This window comes from Taudactylus pleione, unplaced genomic scaffold (assembly GCF_031769625.1).
Source record: "Taudactylus pleione unplaced genomic scaffold, aTauple2 ptg000781l, whole genome shotgun sequence".
NCBI lineage: Eukaryota > Metazoa > Chordata > Amphibia > Anura > Myobatrachidae > Taudactylus > Taudactylus pleione.
The window spans coordinates 4935364-4962808 of NW_028285183.1; the positions used below are offsets into that span (position 1 = coordinate 4935364).

General features: G+C 45.6%; 1 protein-coding gene across 1 annotated transcript in view; it reads right to left on the minus strand.

The window, feature by feature from the left end:
- Positions 1–8373: 8373 nt before the first annotated feature.
- Positions 8374–27445, minus strand: part of NAB1 (NGFI-A binding protein 1) — a 44388-nt gene continuing 25316 nt past the window's right edge. Inside the window, exons 5-8 of the mRNA XM_088457735.1 lie at positions 20280–20399; positions 15885–16005; positions 14491–14640; positions 8374–9449 (exon numbers count right to left, since the gene is read on the minus strand). Coding sequence (XP_088313861.1) covers positions 9358–9449; positions 14491–14640; positions 15885–16005; positions 20280–20399 — 483 coding nt within the window. The 3' untranslated portion in view covers positions 8374–9357. The remainder of the gene's footprint in view (positions 9450–14490; positions 14641–15884; positions 16006–20279; positions 20400–27445) is intronic.

Here is a 27445-nt window from a genome sequence, read left to right on the forward strand (position 1 = left end):
TGTCCTATATTGTCATTGTTTCTTCATTAATTTACATAGAGCGCAGTGAGCATCAAGCAAAGAGGCCCAGAAGTGAGTCAGAATATTTCTTATTTATCCCTGCGTGCAATGTAACATTTCTATCCCATAGCGTGATAGAGACAATATTATATGCAGAGTCCGACTGGGGCATGAAGTGCCCACCAGGGAAAGCAGTAGTAGGAGCATACATGCCTAATCTCCCAGGACTCGGGTGGCCCTCCCAGTCGTCTGGAAAAGGAGGCAAATCGGGCAGCCGCCACCCCCTTGCATCCACATCCACAGCATCAAGGGGAGGGAGACTCGATTCCTGCTGAATCGCGTCCCCGTGGCCCCACCCTCTGCTTCACAATGCTGCTAATATTGGCATTGTAAAGAAGGTGGGGTCACAATGACACAGCTGTGTGGTCACGCCCACTGCTCCGCCCCCAATATTTCATCATCTCCCCCCTTATTGCTGCGTCAAGCCACCACAGAGGGACTTGGCCATCCCCTAGAGAGGAGATGCAGAACAGGACCCTTTTATACTCTTTTTGTAGTTGCCAAACTTTCCATAGAAGCAAACCAAGCTCCTCAGTTCATCCATGATTCTGCTCTACCAAGTTACTGACCCCTATAGGAGGGGGTAGGGCCCTCAGACAGTGGGGCCCACCGGGGATTTCCCCTGTACACCTGTGAGCCAATCCAACCCTGCCAGTGTCGGACTGGGGCACGAAGGACCCACCAGGGAATGCAGTGGTAGTGTGGTGTGGCCATCCTCCAGAGGGGGTGTGGCCAGCCTCTAGAGGGGGTGTGGCCAGCCTCTAGAGGGGGTGTGGCCAGCCTCCAGAGGGGGTGTGGCCAGCCACCACAGAGGGGCTTGGCCAACCATTAGAGAGGACAAACAACGGGATCCTTTTATAAAGAAGGGTACATGGTGTGTCAAACCAGAAGCGGATCTACCCCTTGGCCAGGAAGGCACGCCAGGGGGGCCAGCCAAGGAGGGGGTAGTGAGCCAGCCTGCGACCAGTCCAGTGAGGAGTGACCGCTGCCAGAGTGACGAGCAGAACGAGCCACCCACCATTCTGCTCGAACGACAGCTCCGCATAACAATTAGGTTTCCTGGCGTACCTAATAAAGTGGCCGCTCCTTATAGATACAAGGTCAATACAGAGCTTTATCCAATGAACTTTCTATAAAGGATCTTAAAGTTGAAGATGGAGTTGAAATACTGCGCACATTTTTTCACAATGTGCCCCCCCCTCCATGTGTGTGATTCACCGCATGGCCCCATCAATGGAATGGATTAAACAGATACTTGTGGCAACTTTAAATTATATATTCTTACAATTATTTCTAACTATAAGTGTTCCTACTTTATACAAGTCTATAAATGAGCAAATAAACGCTTAAGATAATTAAAGGAAAAGAAACAAAATACATTAGCGCTCGTAAAATAAAAATTGGCATCTACAGAATACGTGAAGTTATAAAGAAGAGATTTATAGTGCGAACATGAAATAACATTCACACTAAAAGCACAGAGCGCGTTGTAATTATCCGTTTGTGAGAAGTCCCCTAATGTGGTCACTGGAGTTACACATTATAATGGGATTCATCCACTATTAGGGGATTAATGTGACGCTGTTGAGGCAGGAATATGACAAATACAGGCAGCTTCATTTTGGGGGTTTATTGCCTATATTGGTCTACTTTGTTTCATGTGCTACCAATCTCTAGTCAATACCGGCAGCCATGTATACAGGCGCACAGGGGGGGGGGGGGGGGGGGAGAAAGATTCCCTGTACACAGGCGCACAGGGGGGGAGAAAGATTCCCTGTATACAGGCGCACAGGGGGGGGAGAAAGATTCCCTGTATACAGGCGCACAGGGGGGGGAGAAAGATTCCCTGTATACAGGCGCACAGGGGGGGAAGAAAGATTCCCTGTATACAGGCGCACAGGGGGGGAAGAAAGATTCCCTGTATACAGGCACACGGGGGGAGAAAGATTCCATGTACACAGGGAGAGAAAGATTCCATGTACACAGGCCCATGGGGGGGAGAAAGATTCCATGTACACAGGCCCATAGGTGGGAGAAAGATTCCATGTACACAGGCCCATAGGGGGGAGAAAGATTCCATGTATACAGGCCCATAGGGGGGAGAAAGATTCCATGTATACAGGCACATAGGGGGGAGAAAGATTCCATGTACACAGGCCCATAGGGGGGAGAAAGATTCCATGTACACAGGCCCATAGGGGGGAGAAAGATTCCATGTACACAGGCCCATAGAGGGGAGAAAGATTCCATGTATACAGGCCCATAGGGGGGAGAAAGATTCCATGTATACAGGCCCATAGGGGGGAGAAAGATTCCATTTACACAGGCCCATAGGGGGGAGAAAGATTCCATGTATACAGGCGCACAGGGGAGAAAGATTCCATGTATACAGGCGCACAGGGGGAGAAAGATTCCATGTATACAGGCGCACAGGGGGGAGAAAGATTCCATGTACACAGGCCCATAGGGGGGAGAAAGATTCCATGTATACAGGCACATAGGGGGGAGAAAGATTCCATGTATACAGGCCCATAGGGGGGAGAAAGATTCCATGTATACAGGCGCACAGGGGAGAAAAATTCCATGTATACAGGCGCACAGGGGGAGAAAGATTCCATGTATACAGGCGCACAGGGGGAGAAAGATTCCATGTATACAGGCGCACAGGGGAGAAAGATTCCATGTATACAGGCACACAGGGGGAGAAAGATTCCATGTATACAGGCGCACAGGGGGAGAAAGATTCCATGTATACAGGCACACAGGGGGAGAAAGATTCCATGTACACAGGCCCATAGGGGGGAGAAAGATTCCATGTATACAGGCGCACAGGGGGAGAAAGATTCCATGTACACAGGCCCATAGGGGGGAGAAAGATTCCATGTACACAGGCCCATAGGGGGGAGAAAGATTCCATGTATACAGGCCCATAGGGGGGAGAAAGATTCCATGTACACAGGCCCATAGGGGGGAGAAAGATTCCATGTACACAGGCCATAGGGGGGAGAAAGATTCCATGTATACAGGCGCAATGGGGGGAGAAAGATTCCATGTACACAGGCCCATAGGGGGGAGAAAGATTCCATGTATACAGGCACATAGAGGGGAGAAATATTTTACATTGCAATAGCAGCGTTATGGAAAGGGATGTACAAGGCAACTGCGATATACACTTTCTGCTATTTCATATATTCAGCAATACTTCTATGGCCTGGTTCCGCACACAGAAGCGCCTATGGGCAGTCGTCTGCCTACTAATGCAAATGGCGCTATACTCTTTTCCTTGTGTACATCCGCGTGTCCAAATGTGCAAGGACTGAGGGCCTGATTAACTACCGTACGCAACTGCGAATACGCACGCAATCTGCCGATTGTTTTGCACTGTGCATGCATCGCAGTGCGCGAACCGCCCGCTGCGATTGGGGACTGATTGCAGCGGCTACGTAGACCCATCGCAGAGTGATTGACAGGAAGTGCCGTTTGTGGGAGATAACGGGGGGTGGTCGGAGAAACGCAGGCGCCAGATGCAGCCTGTCTCATAGCGTGCAAGGAAATTGGCGATTCCTGAGTAGGGTCAGGGCTTGTGCAGGTGTGCGTATGGGTCCAATGTTACCGATTATTTCGCTATATTGCTATAGTATACGGATGTGAGTAAAGGGAAGTGGTCGTCCTTATGTCAGGCTGCGATCCCAATGCGAATGCGCACATTTACATATCACCGCTACTAGCAATTGCGTGGCGTGCGCATTAGCAGAATAGCAATCCTTGCTGAATCAGGTACTTATAACGTCCGTGCATGCTTTAATACCGATTGGTGCGTCCTTATACGCCACCATCGGTCGCTCTATCAAAACGTGCACCAGCAGGTGCAATATCTCCATGGGCCCATGGCCTCCCATTGCTTGTGTCTGTGTACGTAGCCACTTGCATTGACGCGTTTCACGACAGGCCCATAATCTTCAGTGAGAACAGAGGGCTTTATTCAGAGCTGCACGTGACGCCGATGTCCACGGAGTTGGGCGATTTCATTGCTACTACACATGTTCGAAAATCCCTCAAAACTCCTATGGTGCCCGCGTTACACAGAGTGGATCCACAAAGGCGAGATTGCGATGGAGTGGTACGATATTAGACACGTCCTGGAAAAGCGCTGGGCGTTTGTGGGCAGTGACGGGGAGGAGATACACAGACGCACGGAGATGGTCCGTGTTATGGGCTTAAGTATTTGCATACTCAAAAGCTCACTCGCCCACATTGGACAGTAACTCTACATCTGTCGTAGGACTGGTGCAAGTTTTGATGGCAGCGTTTAAAAGGCGCACCAGGTGGTATTACATGTGCCCTCGCACATTCCTACGCACCAGGGAAGGGCTTTCTAGCGCCATTTACATATAGACGCAGAGAGGCCACTGACAAAAGTCCCTATCTGAGCTGCGATACCTCCTCCAGTTCCCCATCACACATAATTTACAAATAAAGGGAAGTACTCTCAGTAACAGCACACATTGGTACACAGATTGTTTAATGACATATTACACTTAATATAAGCATTTGTAACACTTATTTTTCCCTGGGGGTGAAGAAAATAAAGACGACATGTAATAAGTATTTGGTACAGTATTTATGGCTCTTCATTCACACAGACATGTTTTAGGATAGAATCCTGATCCCCTAGTCATATTCATGTGATATATAATATATCTAGATTCCAATAATACAATCTCTCTTACGTGGATTATCGTACACCAACCAGAAGCTGTGCTCCCACCCCTGTATGCTAAATATTCAGATGAAAATCCATTCGTTGAGCTAAATTTGAAGGACTAGAACATGCATTTGGCAAATTAATGTCAAATTTAGGAACATCTGTCACATCTATACATCAGCTGTATGTTCTATTTATTATAGCATTTAAGCAAGACACAAGACAAAGCAATCTGCTACCATGGCATAGATGGTGGCAGCCTAACTACACAGCCGCCAGCCCGCACGGAATGGGTATGGATGGCCAGCGGTCAGAAAACAGACAGCGGCCTCCCGATCTGGAAAATCTCGACAGGGGCTGGTAAGTATACTTACCCTCCCCCTGCCCCCCGTAACCCTAACGCTCCCCCAGTGGAGCCTAACCTCGGTGGTGCCTAACCGTATCTTCATCCGGTTAGGGATATGGACGTCCGGCATCCCCCTGCTAACAAGCTGCACAAAATTGGAACCTGCAACTCTGCCCCAGCCACAACCCACCACTGGTGGATGAAGACTACCCAAGGGCCGGGGGCATTAATTAAGCTTCAAGTGGGGAGGGGGCTAAGCACACTTTTTTTTAGTCTTATGATGTGGGCAATTTCTTTTTTTCATTGCCTAAGAGCCAATATGTGTTTTATTATTTCTTTTACCACTACTTCATAATATTGGCGTCCAGCTTCAGCAGCTAAAGACTGGCCCTGAGCCACAGTTACTGCACATATGCAAAATCACCGGGAAAATGGCGCCAGAGTCACTTTCACAGCGATTTCATCAGAAATATAGGGCCAGTGACCGCATGGTAAGTACATGCAATGGGCATATGGTGTGCCCCAAGGACCCGCATGCAGCCATTATAATACCCCAGTATAGTGAGCACCCTGTCGCACGGTTACCAAACTGGCCCCGCAGTAAGCAGAAATAATCGTCGAGTTGGGATAGCGGGTTAGAGCCGCAGATTAGTAATAGGGCACCATTATTTCTAGGCAGACTGAAATACCTGCAGGGAATTTGTGTTCTAAGCATTTAATACATATTACACAAAATAAGATTACGCTTTGTATTGCACAATAGCCAAACAAAACACATAAAACACATAACAATGGAGTGTAAATCTCTTATTTGTTTCAGGTTATCGCTAACAATTTGGAATAATGTTGTGTAATCCCTTGTAGGTCCTACAGGCCCAGACAGTACCTATCTCTGCAGCACATAGTACATAGAGTAGTTTATATTGTATGTACTAAGAATGAAAACTCTACACTATCAGGGTGATTACAGTTTGTGCTTCACCTAATAAAGGACACATTCAGTGTGTAAATGCCAGGGATTACATTATACTGTACAATGTACCAAAGGCAATCTTCATTATAAGTACCGGGCAATAGCTACATCACCACATAGACGGCAGACTGTCACCATAACTAGACCGGCGTACAACGCCGGGAGAGAGACGATGCTACAGACACAGGAAACACAGTGAGCGAGAAGCAGGTTATTACATAAAGGATTAGTGTAAGACAAATCTCACAGTGCTACAGTCACAACAACACACAGATTACATGAAAGACAATAATAAGGTAATTAGTGATAAGGGGCTCAGGCGGAGGTGGACGTATTTCTGTACCAGCCACAGACACATCTCACTGTAATTGTGTATTTTGAGACTGTGCAAACTTTGACCTGCCAATATCAGCTATAGGGACAAATTGGGTGTAAATTATGCAAAAAGGAAAATAAACGCAAGGAAAGATATTCTATTGGCGCCCAGATGCAATGAGGGGCCTACGTATCGACAGAATAACCGCCTGGTTTACCGCAAGCGCCTATCAGTGTGTACCTACAGCTGCCCTGTGACTGGTGCCAGTGAGGCATCTCCTAGCGGGTATGGTGTACCTACAGCTGCCCTGTGACTGGTGCCAGTGGGGCATCTCCTAGCAGGTATGGTGTGTCTACAGCTGCCCTGTGACTGGTGCCAGTGAGGCATCTCCTAGCAGGTATGGTGTGTCTACAGCTGCCCTGTGACTGGTGCCAGTGAGGCATCTCCTAGCGGGTATGGTGTGTCTACAGCTGCCCTGTGACTGGTGCCAGTGAGGCATCTCCTAGCAGGTATGGTGTGCCTACACCTGCCCTATAACTGGTGCCAGTGAGGCATCTCCTAGCGGGTATGGTGTGTCTACAGCTGCCCTATAACTGATGCCAGTGAGGCATCTCCTAGCAGGTATGGTGTGTCTACAGCTGCCCTGTGACTGGTGCCAGTGAGGCATCTCCTAGCGGGTATGGTGTGTCTACAGCTGCCCTGTGACTGGTGCCAGTGAGGCATCTCCTAGCAGGTATGGTGTGCCTACACCTGCCCTATAACTGGTGCCAGTGAGGCATCTCCTAGTGGGTATGGTGTGTCTACAGCTGCAATGTGACTGGTGCCAGTGAGGCATCTCCTAGCGGGTATGGTGTGTCTACAGCTGCCCTATAACTGGTGCCAGTGAGGCATCTCCTAGCAGGTATGGTGTGTCTACAGCTGCAATGTGACTGGTGCCAGTGAGGCATCTCCTAGCGGGTATGGTGTGTCTACACCTGCCCTATAACTGGTGCCAGTGAGGCATCTCCTAGTGGGTATGGTGTGCCTACACCTGCCCTATAACTGGTGCCAGTGAGGCATCTCCTAGTGGGTATGGTGTGTCTACAGCTGCAATGTGACTGGTGCCAGTGAGGCATCTCCTAGCAGGTATGGTGTGCCTACACCTGCCCTATAACTGGTGCCAGTGATGCGCCAGGTTAGGGTTAGGTAGCGGGGTTAGGTACCGGGTAGGGAGTGTTAGGATTAGGATGTGGGGAGGGGAGGTTAGAGTTAGGCATCGGGGGGGGAGAGTAAGGGTAGGGGTTAGCAAAATACTTACCTGTCTTCCCTATGGGTGTCGGGATGGCGCTGTCTGTATTCTGACCAGCGGTATCCCGACAGCTGGGATTTCATACCCAACCCGGTGAGATAATTACCCAGCTACATTAATTCACCAGTGCGTGATTAAAGACATCCACAAAACATGGCTTATTGGGGGTACTGGAGGTCTGGAGTTAAGAACCTGTGTTGTTGCCCACATTACCAGGGCCCCGTATCACCTGGGTACAGATGCACGTACGCTTTTATCGACAGATTTAATTGCGTTACATTAAATATTTGGTACAATAAAAAAAAAAAAAAAAAAAACTTTTTCCAGGAACATATTTACATTTTCTCCTCACTGCACAGCACTTTCCATTTCCTAATGTGTCCCCCTTACATGTCCTACATAGCGACGTGACCCCCTTACCTGTCCTACATAGCAACGTGACCCCCTTACCTGTCCTACATAGCGACGTGACCCCCTTACCTGTCCTACATAGCGACGTGACCCCCTTACCTGTCCTACATAGCGACGTGACCCCCTTACCTGTCCTACATAGCGACGTGACCCCCTTACCTGTCCTCCATAGCGACCCGCCCCCTTATCTGTCCTCCATAGCGACCCGCCCCCTTACATGTCCTCCATAGCGACCCACCCCCTTACATGTCCTCCATAGCGACCCACCCCCTTACATGTCCTCCATAGCGACCCACCCCCTTACATGTCCTACATAGTGACACACCCCCTTACATGTCCTACATAGTGACACACCCACTTATTACCACCCATACATTCACCGTCTGTAGGCCTGACAGAGCTATACGCTAATGATGCCGCAGCTGTGATATGCAAATATATGCTAATGTAACAGCATCCAGGACTTGTACTGAGACGCCCACCTGAGCCATCGCGGCTGTCTGTAACAGTGTACACATACGCAGCCACGGACGCAGATCAGGCAAACATCGACTTCTTCAGTGAGTCTATGGTCACACAGTTGGCCAATGTTGTATGTCTGCACAAACCTCTCAGCCAAACAGCGCATGTGCCCCGATTGTTAGCGCTCAGAGGCGCAATACAGAATCGGACGCACAATCTGTGGATTTTAGTGGGAGTGGCTGGGAGGTAACGGGGAGTGGCTAAGCCAATGCGGGTGTATCGCTGAAAGCTCGCACAGGAGGCCATACTACGGGCCTCATTTATCAACCAGTTTTCTCATTCACGAGTGATAAAAGTCGCTGCATAGGATAATGTTGCTCCAGCCAATCAGCTCCCAAATGTCATCTGGAAAATGACATCTGGGAGCTGCAAATAATATTGATGCCTAAAGTAGCTAAACAGACATTTATATTTCAAGTAGAAGTACTTCTAGTGACACATATTAGAGCGGATAAACGTCCTATCACCTATGCCGATTTAAAAAAACAAACAAACAAAAATATTTTACATTCTTAAATATCCCGCCGGCTGCGTAATTCTGTAACTTGTGCTGTATAGAGGAATGTGTGTCCGGACGCAGTCTCGCTTCTCTTATTTTACCAATCACATTGGTCTTTGAGCTTTGGCTTCGGAATCGATACGTTAATACAGTGATGAGGCCACAATGGTGAAGGTTTAAGGCTTGCGCGCTGCTGGAGGGAACTTCCAGGGACGCGGGGAGCGACGGACTCGCCAGCTATCTTCTATCTTCTGGCTCCATCTTGATGGTTCTTCTTTCCGTATTGCTTAAGGCAGCTTGTGAGTAATCTTTAAGCGTCATGGGGCTATCTGCTGGAGCAGAGCAAACACACCGGTTATTATCACATTTCAGCATCATGTCCGTTAGTCTAGGTCTGCAGGCATTGTGTATAACAGTCATCCAAACGGCTTAAAATATATTATTATGCAGCCTAGATATGACTTGTGTCTAAGCATTATAGCAGCGGTTCCCAAAGTTTCTTGAATCACGGCGTTACTTCACTGCTTAACACATCTTTCCTGCAGCCTAGCCCTAACCGCAGCGTAACCCTCGTTAAAAAAAATTGTCTGTCGACGTTCACACCTTAAACATCGTGATCCGTATTGAAGTTGAGGCGAAATGTCAGAATCGGTGATAACTTATCGCCGATGACGTCTTTTTCGCCTATTTCAATTATCCCCGTATTCAATTTCAAAACTTTTCTCAGGTTCGAAAAAAAAAAAAAACGGGGATAACTTTTCACCATTGAAATAGGTGGCGAAAAAAAGTGCAGAATTGGGGTTTAGGGGTGCAGGCTTAAAAAAAAATAGCCTGCACCCCTGGGAATGTCATTTAAAAATAGTCTGTCAAAAAAAGTTTTAAAAAAAATAAAATAAATCGAGACACCCCAAAAAAAGTAACTTATATTTTGGGGTAAAAAAAAAAATAATAAAATGGGGAACACGTTTTTAAATAACGAAATTCAGGGGTGGGGGGTTCCCAAGTATGCGGCAGGTGTTTAAAAGAATGCGGGTGGTTGCGGAAGGTGCATTTTTGCAGAATTTTCAAAATGCACTTTAGGGACTTAAAAATATGCTTATCCCCATTTTCATGTACCCCAAATTTGATAGGAATAGTTATTTTCCCCCCAAAAAATAAAAAAAAAGTGCTATTCTTCACCACTTCTTCAAAGCCGCAAATATGCACCTGCCGCAGCTATTACAAACCCCAACTTCCTTCAGCAGGGAAAAATGGGGGTACCCATAGTGATCCCCCATGTCTGGACATCTTTAGGGGGGTCCCAGGCACATTACCCGAAAATTCCAGTTTTTTTCCATAGATCCAATTTCGCCGGGTCCCGTTTCCGCTACTTTTAAATTGAATACGGGAATAAGCGGCACGCGCCCGATACTTTATCCCTATCTAACCTCCGATGGGGAGCGAAAGTCCAGCACAGACCTTTTGCTCCCAAATTGAATATGGCCCCATGTCTGTTAATGTAGACATTCTGATTTCTGTAGAACTATTACTACAGACTATAGAGCTGATTCAGACCCTCTCGCTATGATGCGATTGCTCGTAGCTGGCCGATATCTGCAATCTGCTTATGCATCACAATGTGCGTGCGCGAATCACTGCGAGAGATCGGGAAGCGTTCGCTCGATGCGCATAGACAGCCCAGCAGAGTGAGTAACAGGAGAAGCCGTTCATGGGTGGTGACGGGGGCTAGACATTAAAAATGGGGGAGTGGAGGTGCTAACGCAGGCATGCCCGAGTGTCTCAACGCCGTTTCAGAGGCGTGCATAATTAAAAGGCAGCGTCATTGTACACGTCACTTGGTTGTATATCACACTGAAGTGATCGCAGTGCTTGCGGCAGGGTATAGTCAACCTCAAGCGCTGCGATCGCATCCGATGGTGGTCGATGTACCAATGTTTTCATGCACTTCCAGGAGATGAGGTGAGCAAGTGGGCATCTTATGAATGGCTGGTGGGTGTTTGCATACACAAAGTGATCGCACGCCAAGACATAGTGGGCATGCTAATGCCTTGCCGTGCGATCGCCTGCCTTGCGGGGCGTGCGCTGGATTTGCGTACGCATCTAGCCAGCGGGTCTGAATGAGCAAGTACAAAACCACCTTTCATTCAACAAAATAAAACAAGACGTCCATATCGTCCATATCGTTCACTAGACGATAAAGTGAACGATATGGACGATATGTCCATGGTGTATGAACAATATCGTTAACGATATCTTCCATCAACTGAACTTGCAGGCCAATCTGACGATATCGTCAGATTCTGCAAGTTCGGGGATGTGGCAGCATGACGCCACTGATCGATATCCTTCAGTTAATGCTGAAATCGTTTGCCCAGGACAGCCCGGGAGTTCAAGGCCAAACACTAGACGATATCGCTCTTGGAACATATCGTCTAGTGTGTATGAGCCTTTACACCGACATCTTTCTCCCCAATTTCCCTCTCTGCCCCCATCCTTTAGAGAGGACATACAGTACTATCCCTCGTGTGCAGAACTGCCTCTTTCTGTGCCATTTACACAAATATAAATAGGGCCGATCCCAACAGTGATTCCTGTGACATCGCAATAACAATGGTAATCAGGGCTGAACACGTTCCGGGTATAACAGCCCTTTATCTTCCTGCTGCGCCTGCACAGATGTTTATGCCCCTGGTCTCTAGTGCAGCAATTTGTGGGACAGCATCAAATAAAATTTTAGTTAGACCTACTGCCATGCCGAGATACATCTTATAGTAACACAATATTTAGTTTGTCTCAGCTTTACTAGTTTTCTTTTATTCATTTATTATGTATTCCCCAATGACGACCTTTGTAATACTTTCCAATATTTTACACACAATCGATATCAAGCTCTGGGGTCTATAATTTCCCAGTACTGGTACTAGAGCTGGGTCATGGCAGTTATCAGCCACTGGACAGTCATATGGAAGTGTATAAGTGTATATATATATATATATATATATATATATATATACATATATATATATATATATACACGCATGCATATATATATATATACATATACAGTCAGGTCCATAAATATTGGGACATTGACAGAATTTTCAGATTTTGGCCTTCACTTGATGAAGACAAAACTGAAGGGAAAATGCCCCAAGAACAAGCAGGAACTGAAGACATTTGCAGTAGAGGCCTGGCAGAGCATCACCAGGGATGAAACCCAGCGTCTGGTGATGTCTATGTGTTCCAGACTTCAGGCTGTAATTGCCTGCAAAGGATTTGCAACAAAGTATTAAAAAGTGAAAGTTAGATTTAGGATTGTTTAGTTTGTCCCATTACTTTTGGCCCTTTAAAAAGTGGGAGGCACATATAGAAACCGTTGTAATTCCTACACCGTTCACCTGATTTGGATGTAATTACCCTCAAATGAAATCTGAAAGTCTGCAGGTAAAGCACATCTTGTTTGTTTCATTTCAAAGCCGTTGTGGTGGTGAATAGAGGCCAAAATCTGAAAATTCTGTCAATGTCCCAATATTTATGGACCTGACTCTGTGTGTGTGTGTGTGTGTGTGTGTGTGTGTGTGTGTGTGTGTGTGTGTGTGTGTGTGTGTGTGTGTGTGTGTGTGTGTGTGTGTGTGTGTGTGTGTGTGTGTGTGTGTGTGTGTAATATATACATATATATACACCACACGCACACACACATATACACTACTTCATCAATGCTTTCCAGCTCTCATCCTAACTTGCTACTACATGCTTCCTCCTCCCTGTCTTCCCCATCTGTATCACCCCTGTCTGTCTGCCCCTCCCCTTTAGAATGTAAGCTCTTGCGAGCAGGGCCCTCTACCCTCTTGTGCTTCTCTTTACTTTATGTTCATCTACTTCTTACTCACCACTAGGGCACCTAACACTTGGTGCCTATGCTTTGTTGCTTATTTGGGTATTATGGCCACCAATGTATTAATGTATATTATCGATGTCCCTGTTCTGCATTGTATTGTATTGTACTGTAAGTCACTTTTTTGGTTATGCACTGTGTAAGGCGCTGCGGAACACTTGTGGTGCCATATAAACGATAATAATAATATAGAAATAAAAGCCAATTGTTTATGTAAATTGTGTGTGGTCACACTTGCTCTTGCCCCCCCATGTTCTTATATGCAAGTCAAATTTTGTCAGCATATACCACAGGTGTCATTAGTTAGTATGCTTGGGTGTCGTTCTGTCTCTTTATGCCAGTGAGCCAGCAGCTAAACCTATTGGAAAAGCATAATGTGTGTTTAAATCTACGTGATACCTAGAACCAAATGCTCATATTTTTAAAAGTCAGCGTAGGGCCTGACCAGAATGGGAAGAACGTGATGTGGTTGGTCAGCTTGACAAATTATTGCAATACTTTGGAACTAACGTTCCCTGGAAATTATAAGTAGTTTGGAATATAATGGGAAGTGCTGAGTTTGTCTGATTTTTTTATTTTTATTTAAATGGTGTGGTCACATACCACTGGCACCGCAGATGTTTGAATGCCGTGGGCAAAGTCAATAGTCTAATATATATATATATATATATATATATATATATATATATATATATATATATATATATATATATATATATATATATATATATTTGTCCAGGAATGATGATGTTCGTCCATGTAAGATGACGTTTTGCCTCTTTCTGAGTTCCGTTTTTTTGGAAGGAAAAATCCGAACTCCACTTGCAAACTCGAACCTATCCGAGCCTGCACATCCCTAATATATATATATTTTAGGGGTGAGCGGATTCGGTTCTACTCGGTTCCGTTCGGATTTAAAAACCGAATCTTATTGGGTATCAGCTGTCACGAGTTTTGGATAGCCAATAAGATTCGGTTTTTAAAACCGAACGGAACAGAGTAGAACCGAATATATATATATATTGCTATTTAGGTAATTGAAAATCATTTTATCGTCACTTTCCTCAGCAGTTTTCCTGTTTGTGTTGTTATTTTGATTTCTCGTTATATACATTTTGATGCTCTCTCTGTATTTACTTAAACGCCTTTTTAGTCCCTTCTAGTTTTGACACTTGAAAGCGTTATTTTGTAGTCAGTGCGGCCCATCTCAGGTCACTATATTACATGGCCACGTAGGGGTTCTTATTATTCCCACAGCTTTTGCTGCACAAGGTTTGAACGACTACTAAATAGTTAGTGTATAATGCACGTAACTAAAGAAACCACATAACTAGGGTACAACTATCAAAGAGGGTCTAGAAATAAAACATCTAATTCACCTGTATAAACATAAAGAAAATGTTCCCAGTTACTTTTATTCACCCCAAACAATTACTTTGCACCAACATGTGTAACACAGGGTGAGGCGTCATCACCTGAAGCCGGGGCGTTCGTCTCACTGCTGGAGTAGGGGCTGCCAAATTCGTTGCTCAGTTGTTTGCCCGCGTTCTGGTCTCCATCCGATGCCGCGTGCTGCGGCCGACAGCGCTGATCGTTCGACATGCGTAGGTTCAGTGCCTTCTCGCCTGTGTTAGGAAAGGCGTTAATAAGGTTACTGCACCTACTTTTACTGAGCGGATAGGAAAGATGAGATTTATTAGTTACTATGGGAGTAGTACAAAGTCATTGGTGGGGTCATGTAATATAGACTTGGAAAGTGCTGTAGGTGCAACAGTGTCTGCAGAAAAGGTGGGGGCTATGATACATAGGACTAAGGTCACAGGGCCTGATTCAGACCCGGAGGCTAAGCCGCGGACGCACGCTATGGCCGATAATCGTCCATTTGCGTCAGCATGCGCGAGTCACTCACTGCGCTCGGGAATTGTGCGCTCGTAGTACACAGACTGGACGCTACTTTGAGTGACAGAATGCGCCGTTTGTAGGTGGTAACAAAGGAAGGTGCTTGTGAACGGGGGAGTGGATGTGTGAACGCAGGCGTCTGGGCGTCTAAACGGCGTTTTATGGGTGTGCATAATTAGCATGGAAGCGTCATTGTACACGTCACTTGGTTGTATTTTAGACAGCACTGTTCGCAGTGCTTGCGGTGGGGTAGGGTCTACCTCAAGCACTGCATGCAGCGCCGATGGCTCTTGATGTAACCGATTAATCACACATTTCCTGGAGATGATGTGTGCCAAGAAAAAGTGGGCGTCTTTATACTGGCGTGCGTTCACTCTGCCGTCGCTCTCTAAGGCATAGAGGGCGTCCATACACCAGACAGTGCGATCGCGGCATTTGTATACCCGGCCCCTTTTGGCTGCGTCAGGGCGCTGCTTAGCGTCCGGGTCTGAATCGACCCCACAGTGTGGTGAGGCCCTTCTCACAGCCGCGGTTAGTGCTATCTCTGCCTGATATAAGGTATTTAGCTGAGATAAGCGCGCTGCGTCATGCAGGATGGGACCCATTCAGTCCAGGAGGGAGGAAATCACAGCCGAACTCTGAGAGGAGCACGTACGGGCACGTTCTACAGCCAAATGTGATACTAGAAAGATGAACTGAGGACAGTTTTGAGTATGTAAAGGTTTTGGAATATATTATTATTATTGTTGTAAATACTAGTGTCACTGTTATTAATAACAAACAAAATGAATCCTATAAAATATACGTTCAAATATTCACAGCGAATAGGAGGAAAGTAACTGAAATCTCTCAGTGAAGTAAATGCATTTTTGGTAACGTAGTTTAGAACATATGCTCTTGTGTTATTGGCCGTTACAGGTCACACCGCCCCTTGCGTTCCAGCAGTACCACCCCTGCCTGCGGCTATTACCTTGTCCGTTGGAGCCGTCAGTTCCCGCGGGCTCATTGGCCTCGGCGTTCTGCTGTAGAACCTCGTACCCGGAGTTCCGGAAAATCTCCATCTGTTTTGCCACCACTTTTTCTATTTCAACCTAAAGATAAAAGGAGGTTGAGGTTAGTTATTATTATTATGTGATAAAGTAAATGGATATAAATGTATTAGAACTCTTGTCAGGACTTAACCTGTAGCAGTGCTGGAATCAGGGGGAAAAAAAAAAAGTATTGAGAATCCCATTCTATAACCAAATGTAAGAAAATGTAAAATAAATTGGAATATAAATGACATGATTAAAGGCTATGTCCATTTGGTAAACATTCAGCATGTCGGCATGAGAAGGTCTGGATGTCGATACTCAGAATGTGCACTTAGACAGAATGTTTAACAGCCAATTTTAGAATTAAGCTGCGGGGAACAGGGCTGGGCTTCGGGGTTAGGGTAAAGGTGCGGGAAACAGGGCTGGGCTGCGAGAACGGGGCTGGGCTGCGGGGACGGGCTTAGAATGTGACCCTTTACGTCTCCCCACATTCTGTGTTAGAGAAGACTCTGGACTCCTGCAGTCACTCCACCCCAAACCCCCATGATGAGGATTAGATAGCTTTATAATGGACTATACCCTGTATTATCCCCCGTGATGCGGAGTAGATAGCTTTATAATAGAGTATTCCCTGTATTATCCCCCGTGATGCAGATTAGATAGCTTTATAATAGACTATTCCCTGTATTATCCCCCGTGATGCGAATTAGATAGCTTTATAATAGACTATTCCCTGTATTATCCCCCGTGATGCGGATTAGATAGCTTTATAATCGACTATTCCCTGTATTATCCCCCGTGATGCGGATTAGATAGCTTTATAATAGACTATTCCCTGTATTATCCCCCGTGATGCGGATTAGATAGCTTTATAATAGATTATCCCCTGTATTATCCCCCGTGATGCGGATTAGATCGCTTTATAATAGACTATTCCCTGTATTATCCCCCGTGATGAGGATTAGATAGCTTTATACTGTATTATCCCCCGTGATGAGGATTAGATAGCTTTATAATAGATTATTCCCTGTATTATCCCCCGTGATGTGGATTAGATAGCTTTATAATAGATTATTCCCTGTATTATCCACCGTGATGCGGATTAGATAGCTTTATAATAGATTATTCCCTGTATTATCCCCCGTGATGCGGATTAGATAGCTATATAATAGACTATTCCCTGTATTATCCCCCATGATGAGGATTAGATAGCTTTATAATAGATTATTCCCTGTATTATCCACCGTGATGCGGATTAGATAGCTATATAATAGACTATTCCCTGTATTATCCCCCATGATGAGGATTAGATAGCTTTATAATAGATTATTCCCTGTATTATCCACCGTGATGAGGATTAGATAGCTTTACATTAGATTATTCCCTGTATTATCCCCCGTGATGCGGATTAGATAGCTTTATAATAGATTATCCCCTGTATTATCCCCCGTGATGCGGATTAGATAGCTATATAATAGACTATTCCCTGTATTATCCCCCATGATGAGGATTAGATAGCTTTATAATAGATTATTCCCTGTATTATCCACCGTGATGAGGATTAGATAGCTATATAATAGACTATTCCCTGTATTATCCCCCATGATGAGGATTAGATAGCTTTATAATAGATTATTCCCTGTATTATCCCCCGTGATACGGATTAGATAGCTTTATAATAGATTATCCCCTGTATTATCCCCCGTGATGCGGATTAGATAGCTATATAATAGACTATTCCCTGTATTATCCCCCATGATGAGGATTAGATAGCTTTATAATAGATTATTCCCTGTATTATCCACCGTGATGAGGATTAGATAGCTTTACATTAGATTATTCCCTGTATTATCCCCCGTGATGCGGATTAGATAGCTTTATAATAGATTATTCCCTGTATTATCCCCCGTGATACGGATTAGATAGCTTTATAATAGATTATCCCCTATATTATCCCCCGTGATGCGGATTAGATAGCTTTATAATAGATTATTCCCTGTATCATCCCCCGTGATGAGGATTAGATAGCTTTATAATAGATTATTCCCTGTATTATCCCCCGTGATGCGGATTAGATAGCTTTATAATAGACTATTCCCTGTATTATCCCCCGTGATGAGGATTAGATCGCTTTATAATACATTATTCCCTGTATTATCCCCCGTGATACGGATTAGATAGCTTTATAATAGATTATTCTCTGTATTATCCCCCGTGATGAGGATTAGATAGCTTTATAATAGATTATTCCCTGTATCATCCCCCGTGATGAGGATTAGATAGCTTTATAATAGATTATTCCCTGTATCATCCCCCGTGATGAGGATTAGATAGCTTTATAATAGATTATTCCCTGTATTATCCCCCGTGATGCAGATTATATAGCTTTATAATAGATTATTCCCTGTATTATCCCCCGTGATGCAGATTATATAGCTTTATAATAGATTATTCCCTGTATTATCCCCCGTGATGCGGATTATATAGCTTTATAATAGATTATCCCCTATATTATCCCCCGTGATGTAGATTAGATAGCTTTATAATAGACTATTCCCTGTATTATCCCCCGTGATGAGGATTAGATCGCTTTATAATACATTATTCCCTGTATTATCCCCCATGATGAGGATTAGATAGCTTTATAATAGATTATTCCCTGTATTATCCCCCGTGATACGGATTAGATAGCTTTATAATAGATTATCCCCTATATTATCCCCCGTGATGCGGATTAGATAGCTTTATAATAGATTATTCCCTGTATTATCCCCCGTGATGCGGATTAGATAGCTTTATAATAGACTATTCCCTGTATTATCCCCCGTGATGAGGATTAGATCGCTTTATAATACATTATTCCCTGTATTATCCCCCGTGATACGGATTAGATAGCTTTATAATAGATTATTCTCTGTATTATCCCCCGTGATGAGGATTAGATAGCTTTATAATAGATTATTCCCTGTATCATCCCCCGTGATGAGGATTAGATAGCTTTATAATAGATTATTCCCTGTATCATCCCCCGTGATGAGGATTAGATATCTTTATAATAGATTATCCCCTATATTATCCCCCGTGATGCGGATTAGATCGCTTTATAATAGATTATTCCCTGTATTATCCCCCGTGATGAGGATTAGATAGCTTTATAATAGATTATTCCCTGTATTATCCCCCGTGATGAGGATTAGATAGCTTTATAATAGATTATTCCCTGTATTATCCCCCGTGATGCGGATTAGATAGCTTTATAATAGACTATTCCCTGTATTATCCCCCGTGATGCGGATTAGATCGCTTTATAATAGATTATTCCCTGTATTATCCCCCGTGATGCGGATTAGATCGCTTTATAATAGATTATTCCCTGTATTATCCCCCGTGATGCGGATTATATAGCTTTATAATAGATTATCCCCTATATTATCCCCCGTGATGAGGATTAGATAGCTTTATAATAGATTATTCCCTGTATTATCCCCCGTGATGTAGATTAGAGATCTTTATAATAGATTATTCCCGGTATTATCCCCCGTGATGTAGATTAGAGATCTTTATAATAGATTATTCCCTGTATTATCACGCTTATTAAACTATTATAGTAACAGCATTTCTCATATAATCGTGTTACATGCCAAGTTTAAAAATGAAATTTATAATAATCAAAAACATGAGGCAGATGGCATCACATCTATGATAGCGAGGAGCTGGGAAAACAAGTGATCGCTGACCATATGTACATACCGGTCTACCACCGATGTCCGTAGCATAGAGGGAACTTGCTCTGCGTACTTCCAGACCCGCTTCATTACGGATCGCAATTGCAACTGCATAAGCAGACGACCGTTTGTTAAGTACTGCGTGTGCGTATGCGCCGTAGTGGGCGTGCCCAGCGGCTGAAATGCGATCACGCAGAACACGGGAACCCATGAGTGGTTCAGAGAAACGCAGGCGCACCACTCCATCTGAACGCAGTTACATGGGCGTGCATGAATTAGCCGCTGCCACGGCGTACGCAGCACGAGTACTCACTGCGTGCGACGAGGTTAGCAGGTCTGACCTGCTGTAATTGAGAGTGAGGGGCCGACGTTACTCGATGTTCCCGATGTATACGCAGGGCTGCGAGGTATTACGGACGTGAGATAGCGGCTATGGGCGTCTCTATGCTGGCCGCGCGGTGGCTTTGCAATTGCAGTAATTTTCATATTTTCGCAGTAGACCTGCGTGCGGAATCGCTGCGGCGATCACAATAGCGAGCCATAATGAATCAGGCCCTGTGTGCGTGCCATATATAAATAGCCGTTATATAATACCTATTATCTCACCTGCAAACTCTGAATGGACGACTGCTCCCCGTTGGCTTTGGCAGCTGTAAGTTGCTCTTTTAGGGACTCCAGTTGCTGGTGAAGCACCAGAAGTATCTCCTGATAATCTACAAAGCCATCCTGCGGCAAAATAATACGTCACCAGTTAGGGTAGGAACCACCGTACTCACCGCATAATCATTACATGGAATAACATTTAATAAAGGTGTTTTTTTTCCCCTTTATAAAATATATTCAGGTGTTTTCAGATTAACAATGTTATTTTTCCTAGTATCTTATCTGTCATCCTTCCATGCACCTACATTACGCAGTGTAGTGATGGAGCGTGTATATAGGTCTGACTGGAAATGGATAAATTAGCCACATTCACTTATTACTTCTTCAGGGCGTCCAGCGGAAATGCCTCCTCGCAACAGAGTGTAGGTATCACTGACTGACCATTGGAAATGTTGGGGAGGTATGCTAATATCACTAAGTACTGATTCCAGCAAGGTTTGTGCCAGGCGGGAGGTGCAGGGACGTGGTGCAGTCTAGCGGTCATCTGTGTGTTCGGGTAGGGGCGCAGTGACACAATTGCATCATGGTAGCCTCTCCCCTCACTATGAAATGCCACAATTACCAGCATTGTAGAGGGGCACAATGTTGTGATTCAATGATAAGCACGCCAAGTCACCCAGACCACCCACTGCACTCGGGAAGTGGGCAGCAGCAGACAGCCTCTGGAGACTTCTCTACCTTACCGGGGGATCTATATAGCCATCTGAGATTCGGGTGTCTCCCGGACGTTCCAGGAGAGTAGGCACATGTAACCCAGGCACATATACTACTGTTCTCTCCGGGTGTAATCCAGGCACATATACTACTGTTCTCTCCTGGTGTAACCCAGGCACATATATTACTGTTCTCTCCTGGTGTAACCCAGCCCCATATACTGCTGTTCTCTCCTGGTGTAACCCAGGCACACACACTACTGTTCCCTCCTGGTGTAACCCAGGCACATACACTACTGTTCTCTCCTGGTGTAACCCAGGCACATATACTACTGTTCTCTCCTGGTGTAACCCAGGCACATACACTACTGTTCTCTCCTGGTGTAACCCTGGCACATACACTACTGTTCCCTCCTGGTGTAACCCAGGCACATACACTACTGTTCTCTCCTGGTGTAACCCAGACACATACACTACTGTTCTCTCCTGGTGTAACTCAGGCACATACACTACTGTCCTCTCCTGGTGTAACCCAGGCACATACACTACTGTCCTCTCCTGGTGTAATCCAGGCACATATACTACTGCTCTCTCCTGGTGTAACCCAGGCGCATACACTACTGCTCTCTCCTGGTGTAACCCAGGCGCATACACTACTGTTCTCTCCTGGTGTAACCCAGGCGCATACACTACTGTTCTCTCCTGGTGTAACCCAGGCGCATACACTACTGTTCTCTCCTGGTGTAACCCAGGCGCATACACTACTGTTCTCTCCTGGTGTAACCCAGGCGCATACACTACTGTTCTCTCCTGGTGTAACCCAGGCGCATACACTACTGTTCTCTCCTGGTGTAACCAAGGCACATATACTACTGTTCTCTCCTGGTGTAACCCAGGCGCATATACTACTGTTCTCTCCTGGTGTAACCCAGGCGCATATACTACTGTTCTCTCCTGGTGTAACCCAGGCGCATATACTACTGTTCTCTCCTGGTGTAACCCAGGCGCATACACTACTGCTCTCTCCTGGTGTAACCCAGGCGCATACACTACTGTTCTCTCCTGGTGTAACCCAGGCGCATACACTACTGTTCTCTCCTGGTGTAACCCAGGCGCATACACTACTGTTCTCTCCTGGTGTAACCCAGGCGCATACACTACTGTTCTCTCCTGGTGTAACCCAGGCGCATACACTACTGTTCTCTCCTGGTGTAACCCAGGCGCATACACTACTGTTCTCTCCTGGTGTAACCCAGGCGCATACACTACTGTTCTCTCCTGGTGTAACCCAGGCGCATATACTACTGTTCTCTCCTGGTGTAACCCAGGCGCATATACTACTGTTCTCTCCTGGTGTAACCCAGGCGCATATACTACTGTTCTCTCCTGGTGTAACCCAGGCGCATATACTACTGTTCTCTCCTGGTGTAACCCAGGCGCATATACTACTGTTCTCTCCTGGTGTAACCCAGGCACATATACTACTGTTCTCTCCTGGTGTAACCCAGGCACATATACTACTGTTCTCTCCTGGTGTAACCCAGGCACATATACTACTGTTCTCTCCTGGTGTAACCCAGGCACATACACTACTGTTCTCTCCTGGTGTAACCCAGGCACATACACTACTGTTCTCTCCTGGTGTAACCCAGGCACATACACTACTGTTCTCTCCTGGTGTAACCCAGGCACATACACTACTGTTCTCTCCTGGTGTAACCCAGGCACATATACTACTGTTCTCTCCTGGTGTAACCCAGGCACATATACTACTGTTCTCTCCTGGTGTAACCCAGGCACATATACTACTGTTCTCTCCTGGTGTAACCCAGGCACATATACTACTGTTCTCTCCTGGTGTAACCCAGGCACATATACTACTGTGCTCTCCTGTGTAACATATACTACTGCTCTCTCCTGGTGTAACCCAGGCACATACACTACTGTTCTCTCCTGGTGTAACCCAGGCACATATACTACTGTGCTCTCCTGTGTAACATATACTACTGCTCTCTCCTGGTGTAACCCAGGCACATATACTACTGCTCTCTCCTGGTGTAACCCAGGCACATACACTACTGCTCTCTCCTGGTGTAACCCAGGCACATATACTACTGTTCTCTCCTGGTGTAACCCAGGCACATATACTACTGTTCTCTCCTGGTGTAACCCAGGCGCATATATACTACTGTTCTCTCCTGGTGTAACCCAGGCACATATACTACTGTGCTCTCCTGTGTAACATATACTACTGCTCTCTCCTGGTGTAACCCAGGCACATATACTACTGCTCTCTCCTGGTGTAACCCAGGCACATACACTACTGCTCTCTCCTGGTGTAACCCAGGCACATACACTACTGTTCTCTCCTGGTGTAACCCAGGCACATATACTACTGTTCTCTCCTGGTGTAACCCAGGCACATACACTACTGTTCTCTCCTGGTGTAACCCAGGCACATACACTACTGTTCTCTCCTGGTGTAACCCAGGCACATACACTACTGTTCTCTCCTGGTGTAACCCAGGCACATACACTACTGTTCTCTCCTGGTGTAACCCAGGCACATATACTACTGTCCTCTCCTGGTGTAATCCAGGCACATATACTACTGTCCTCTCCTGGTGTAATCCAGGCACATATACTACTGCTCTCTCCTGGTGTAACCCAGGCACATACACTACTGCTCTCTCCTGGTGTAACCCAGGCACATATACTACTGTTCTCTCCTGGTGTAACCCAGGCACATATACTACTGTTCTCTCCTGGTGTAACCCAGGCACATACACTACTGTTCTCTCCTGGTGTAACCCAGGCACATACACTACTGTTCTCTCCTGGTGTAACCCAGGCACATATACTACTGTGCTCTCCTGTGTAACATATACTACTGCTCTCTCCTGGTGTAACCCAGGCACATACACTACTGTTCTCTCCTGGTGTAACCCAGGCACATATACTACTGTTCTCTCCTGGTGTAACCCAGGCACATATACTACTGTTCTCTCCTGGTGTAACCCAGGCACATATACTACTGTTCTCTCCTGGTGTAACCCAGGCACATATACTACTGTTCTCTTCTGGTGTAACATATACTACTGCTCTCTCCTGGTGTAACCCAGGCACATACACTACTGCTCTCTCCTGGTGTAACCCAGGCACATACACTACTGTTCTCTCCCGGTGTAACCCAGGCACATATACTACTGTTCTCTCCTGGTGTAACCCAGGCGCATACACTACTGTTCTCTCCCGGTGTAACCCAGGCACATACACTACTGTTCTCTCCCGGTGTAACCCAGGCACATATACTACTGTTCTCTCCTGGTGTAACCCAGGCACATATACTACTGTTCTCTCCTGGTGTAACCCAGGCACATATACTACTGTTCTCTCCTGGTGTAACCCAGGCACATACACTACTGTTCTCTCCTGGTGTAACCCAGGCACATATACTACTGTGCTCTCCTGTGTAACATATACTACTGCTCTCTCCTGGTGTAACCCAGGCACATACACTACTGTTCTCTCCTGGTGTAACCCAGGCACATATACTACTGTGCTCTCCTGTGTAACATATACTACTGCTCTCTCCTGGTGTAACCCAGGCACATATACTACTGTGCTCTCCTGGTGTAACCCAGGCACATACACTACTGCTCTCTCCTGGTGTAACCCAGGCACATACACTACTGCTCTCTCCTGGTGTAACCCAGGCACATACACTACTGTTCTCTCCTGGTGTAACCCAGGCACATATACTACTGTTCTCTCCTGGTGTAACCCAGGCACATATACTACTGTGCTCTCCTGTGTAACATATACTACTGCTCTCTCCTGGTGTAACCCAGGCACATATACTACTGTTCTCTCCTGGTGTAACCCAGGCACATATACTACTGTTCTCTCCTGGTGTAACCCAGGCACATATACTACTGTTCTCTCCTGGTGTAACCCAGGCACATACACTACTGTTCTCTCCTGGTGTAACCCAGGCACATATACTACTGTGCTCTCCTGTGTAACATATACTACTGCTCTCTCCTGGTGTAACCCAGGCACATACACTACTGTTCTCTCCTGGTGTAACCCAGGCACATATACTACTGTGCTCTCCTGTGTAACATATACTACTGCTCTCTCCTGGTGTAACCCAGGCACATATACTACTGTCCTCTCCTGGTGTAACCCAGGCACATATATACTACTGCTCTCTCCTGGTGTAACCCAGGCACATATACTACTGCTCTCTCCTGGTGTAACCCAGGCACATACACTACTGCTCTCTCCTGGTGTAACCCAGGCACATATACTACTGTTCTCTCCTGGTGTAACCCAGGCACATATACTACTGTTCTCTCCTGGTGTAACCCAGGCACATACACTACTGCTCTCTCCTGGTGTAACCCAGGCACATATACTACTGTACTCTCCTGGTGTAACCAAGGCACATATACTACTGTTCTCTCCTGGTGTAACCAAGGCACATATACTACTGTTCTCTCCCGGTATAACCCAGGCACATACACTACTGCTCTCTCCCGGTGTAACCCAGGCACATACACTACTGCTCTCTCCTGGTGTAACCCAGGCACATACACTACTGTTCTCTCCTGGTGTAACCCAGGCACATATACTACTGTTCTCTCCTGGTGTAACCCAGGCACATATACTACTGTTCTCTCCTGGTGTAACCCAGGCACATATACATAGTAATCGTTACTGGGGTAAGGGTATGACACAATATTCACTGTAAAAAGTTGTGGTGCAATAATTTTAAAATCAGCGAAGTAAAATGATATAGAAGTGATAGGATAGATGGTTAAAGCCTTTCATTTTAATTTTCACTACTATCCTATATCATTTCACTTCGTTTATTTTAAAAATAAAGGTTATGTTTTAGAACTATTTGGACTACTTTTTGCATGCTGTTAATTGTTGCTATATTAGTCCATGGATAGCACCCCTTATATATAAATATCTATATAATAAATTGAGAAGGATCAATAATTTAATTAGGGGTATATTATATAGGTTATCATGATTAATAAAGCTTTGGTGCGACCAATTTATTTTGCTTTTTATTGCGCTTACACTCTGAAAAGAAATAGGAATGTGATACACAAGGAAATGCACTACATATTGCACATAGGTACAGCCAGATTGTAGAGGCTCTTGGTGGGCTGTATGATCCAGTCACAGAGGAATGTTGGCCCTGGAGATCTGCGGGATGTTTGAGTGTAGAAAGAAATGTATGGACTGTATAGAGGGGACGTAATTGAGTAGAAAGCCTATGGAGGTTATGTGGCTGGTTCTGGAATTTGATAAGCTGTCTGAAGAGGGCAGTTTTCAGAGAACGCTTGAAGGTTTGGAGACTAGATGATAGTCTTGCTGTGTGAGGGAGGGCAATCCACAGAGTGGATGGGGCTCGAGAATAGTCCTATAACCGTGACTGGGAGCAGGTCATGTGTTTGGATTAGAGACGCAGACCTTGTGTAGCCCGTGAGGTCCTGATGGGAGATATATCTTTTTTGCTTATCTCAAAAATATGTCAGTGTAGTTTGATTAATAGCTCTATGTGTAAGCGGAAGCAAATATATTAAATGTGGTAAAATACAGGTACCCAATGTTGGGGAGTGACAGTGCGGTGCAACAGAAAAATCAGTCCGGCCGCTTAATTCAGAATAGATTGTAGGGGTGAAAGTCTGTATAGGGGAAGCCCGGTAAGGATTTACACAACAAGGAATATAAATCTTAATAGCAAATATTCTCTTAGAAACACAGAAGCAAAAAATAATGAAAGAGAAGCAAATAGTACAGAAGGACGTGGCATATTTTTATGTAATTTATCAAGTCACCATTCGTCATGTCGTCATGATTAGAATGTCGAAAAACCGTCCCTGGTGGTCTAGTAGTAACCTGCAAAATGAGAGCTTACTTGGAAAAGTATGTTCTGTGTGTTGGCACAGGGTTCCCTGTATACAGGATTAAAAACGACCCTCATCGCAATCAATAGCTACACTGACTTAACCCGCTAGTCTCCTGGATGAGCCATCTAAATGGTTGCACAAGATATGCAGGAAAAATGTGAAACCTTACACGCGTTTGCAGATGGCCGGCTGGTCACCGCATCTTCCCATGTCATCCATTTTATCATTTGCTGGTGTGGGCTGGGTACGAGATGCCGGATCCCAGCGGTCAGGATCCCAACGCCACAGCATCCTGACGAGGTTTGGCAAGTATCCTAACTCTCCCCCGTTGCCTAAACATTACCCTCTCCCCCCCACCTCCCCCGTGCCTAAACCTTACCTACCCCTGCCCCTCGCAGCCTAAACCTAACCCCTCCCCCCCAGTGCCTAACCCCTGACCCTCCCCCTAACACTACTACTTATCGTCGCACGCCAAGATTATGACTACATCCCGCTGGTGTTACCAGAGGATCTGACAAAGGTCCTC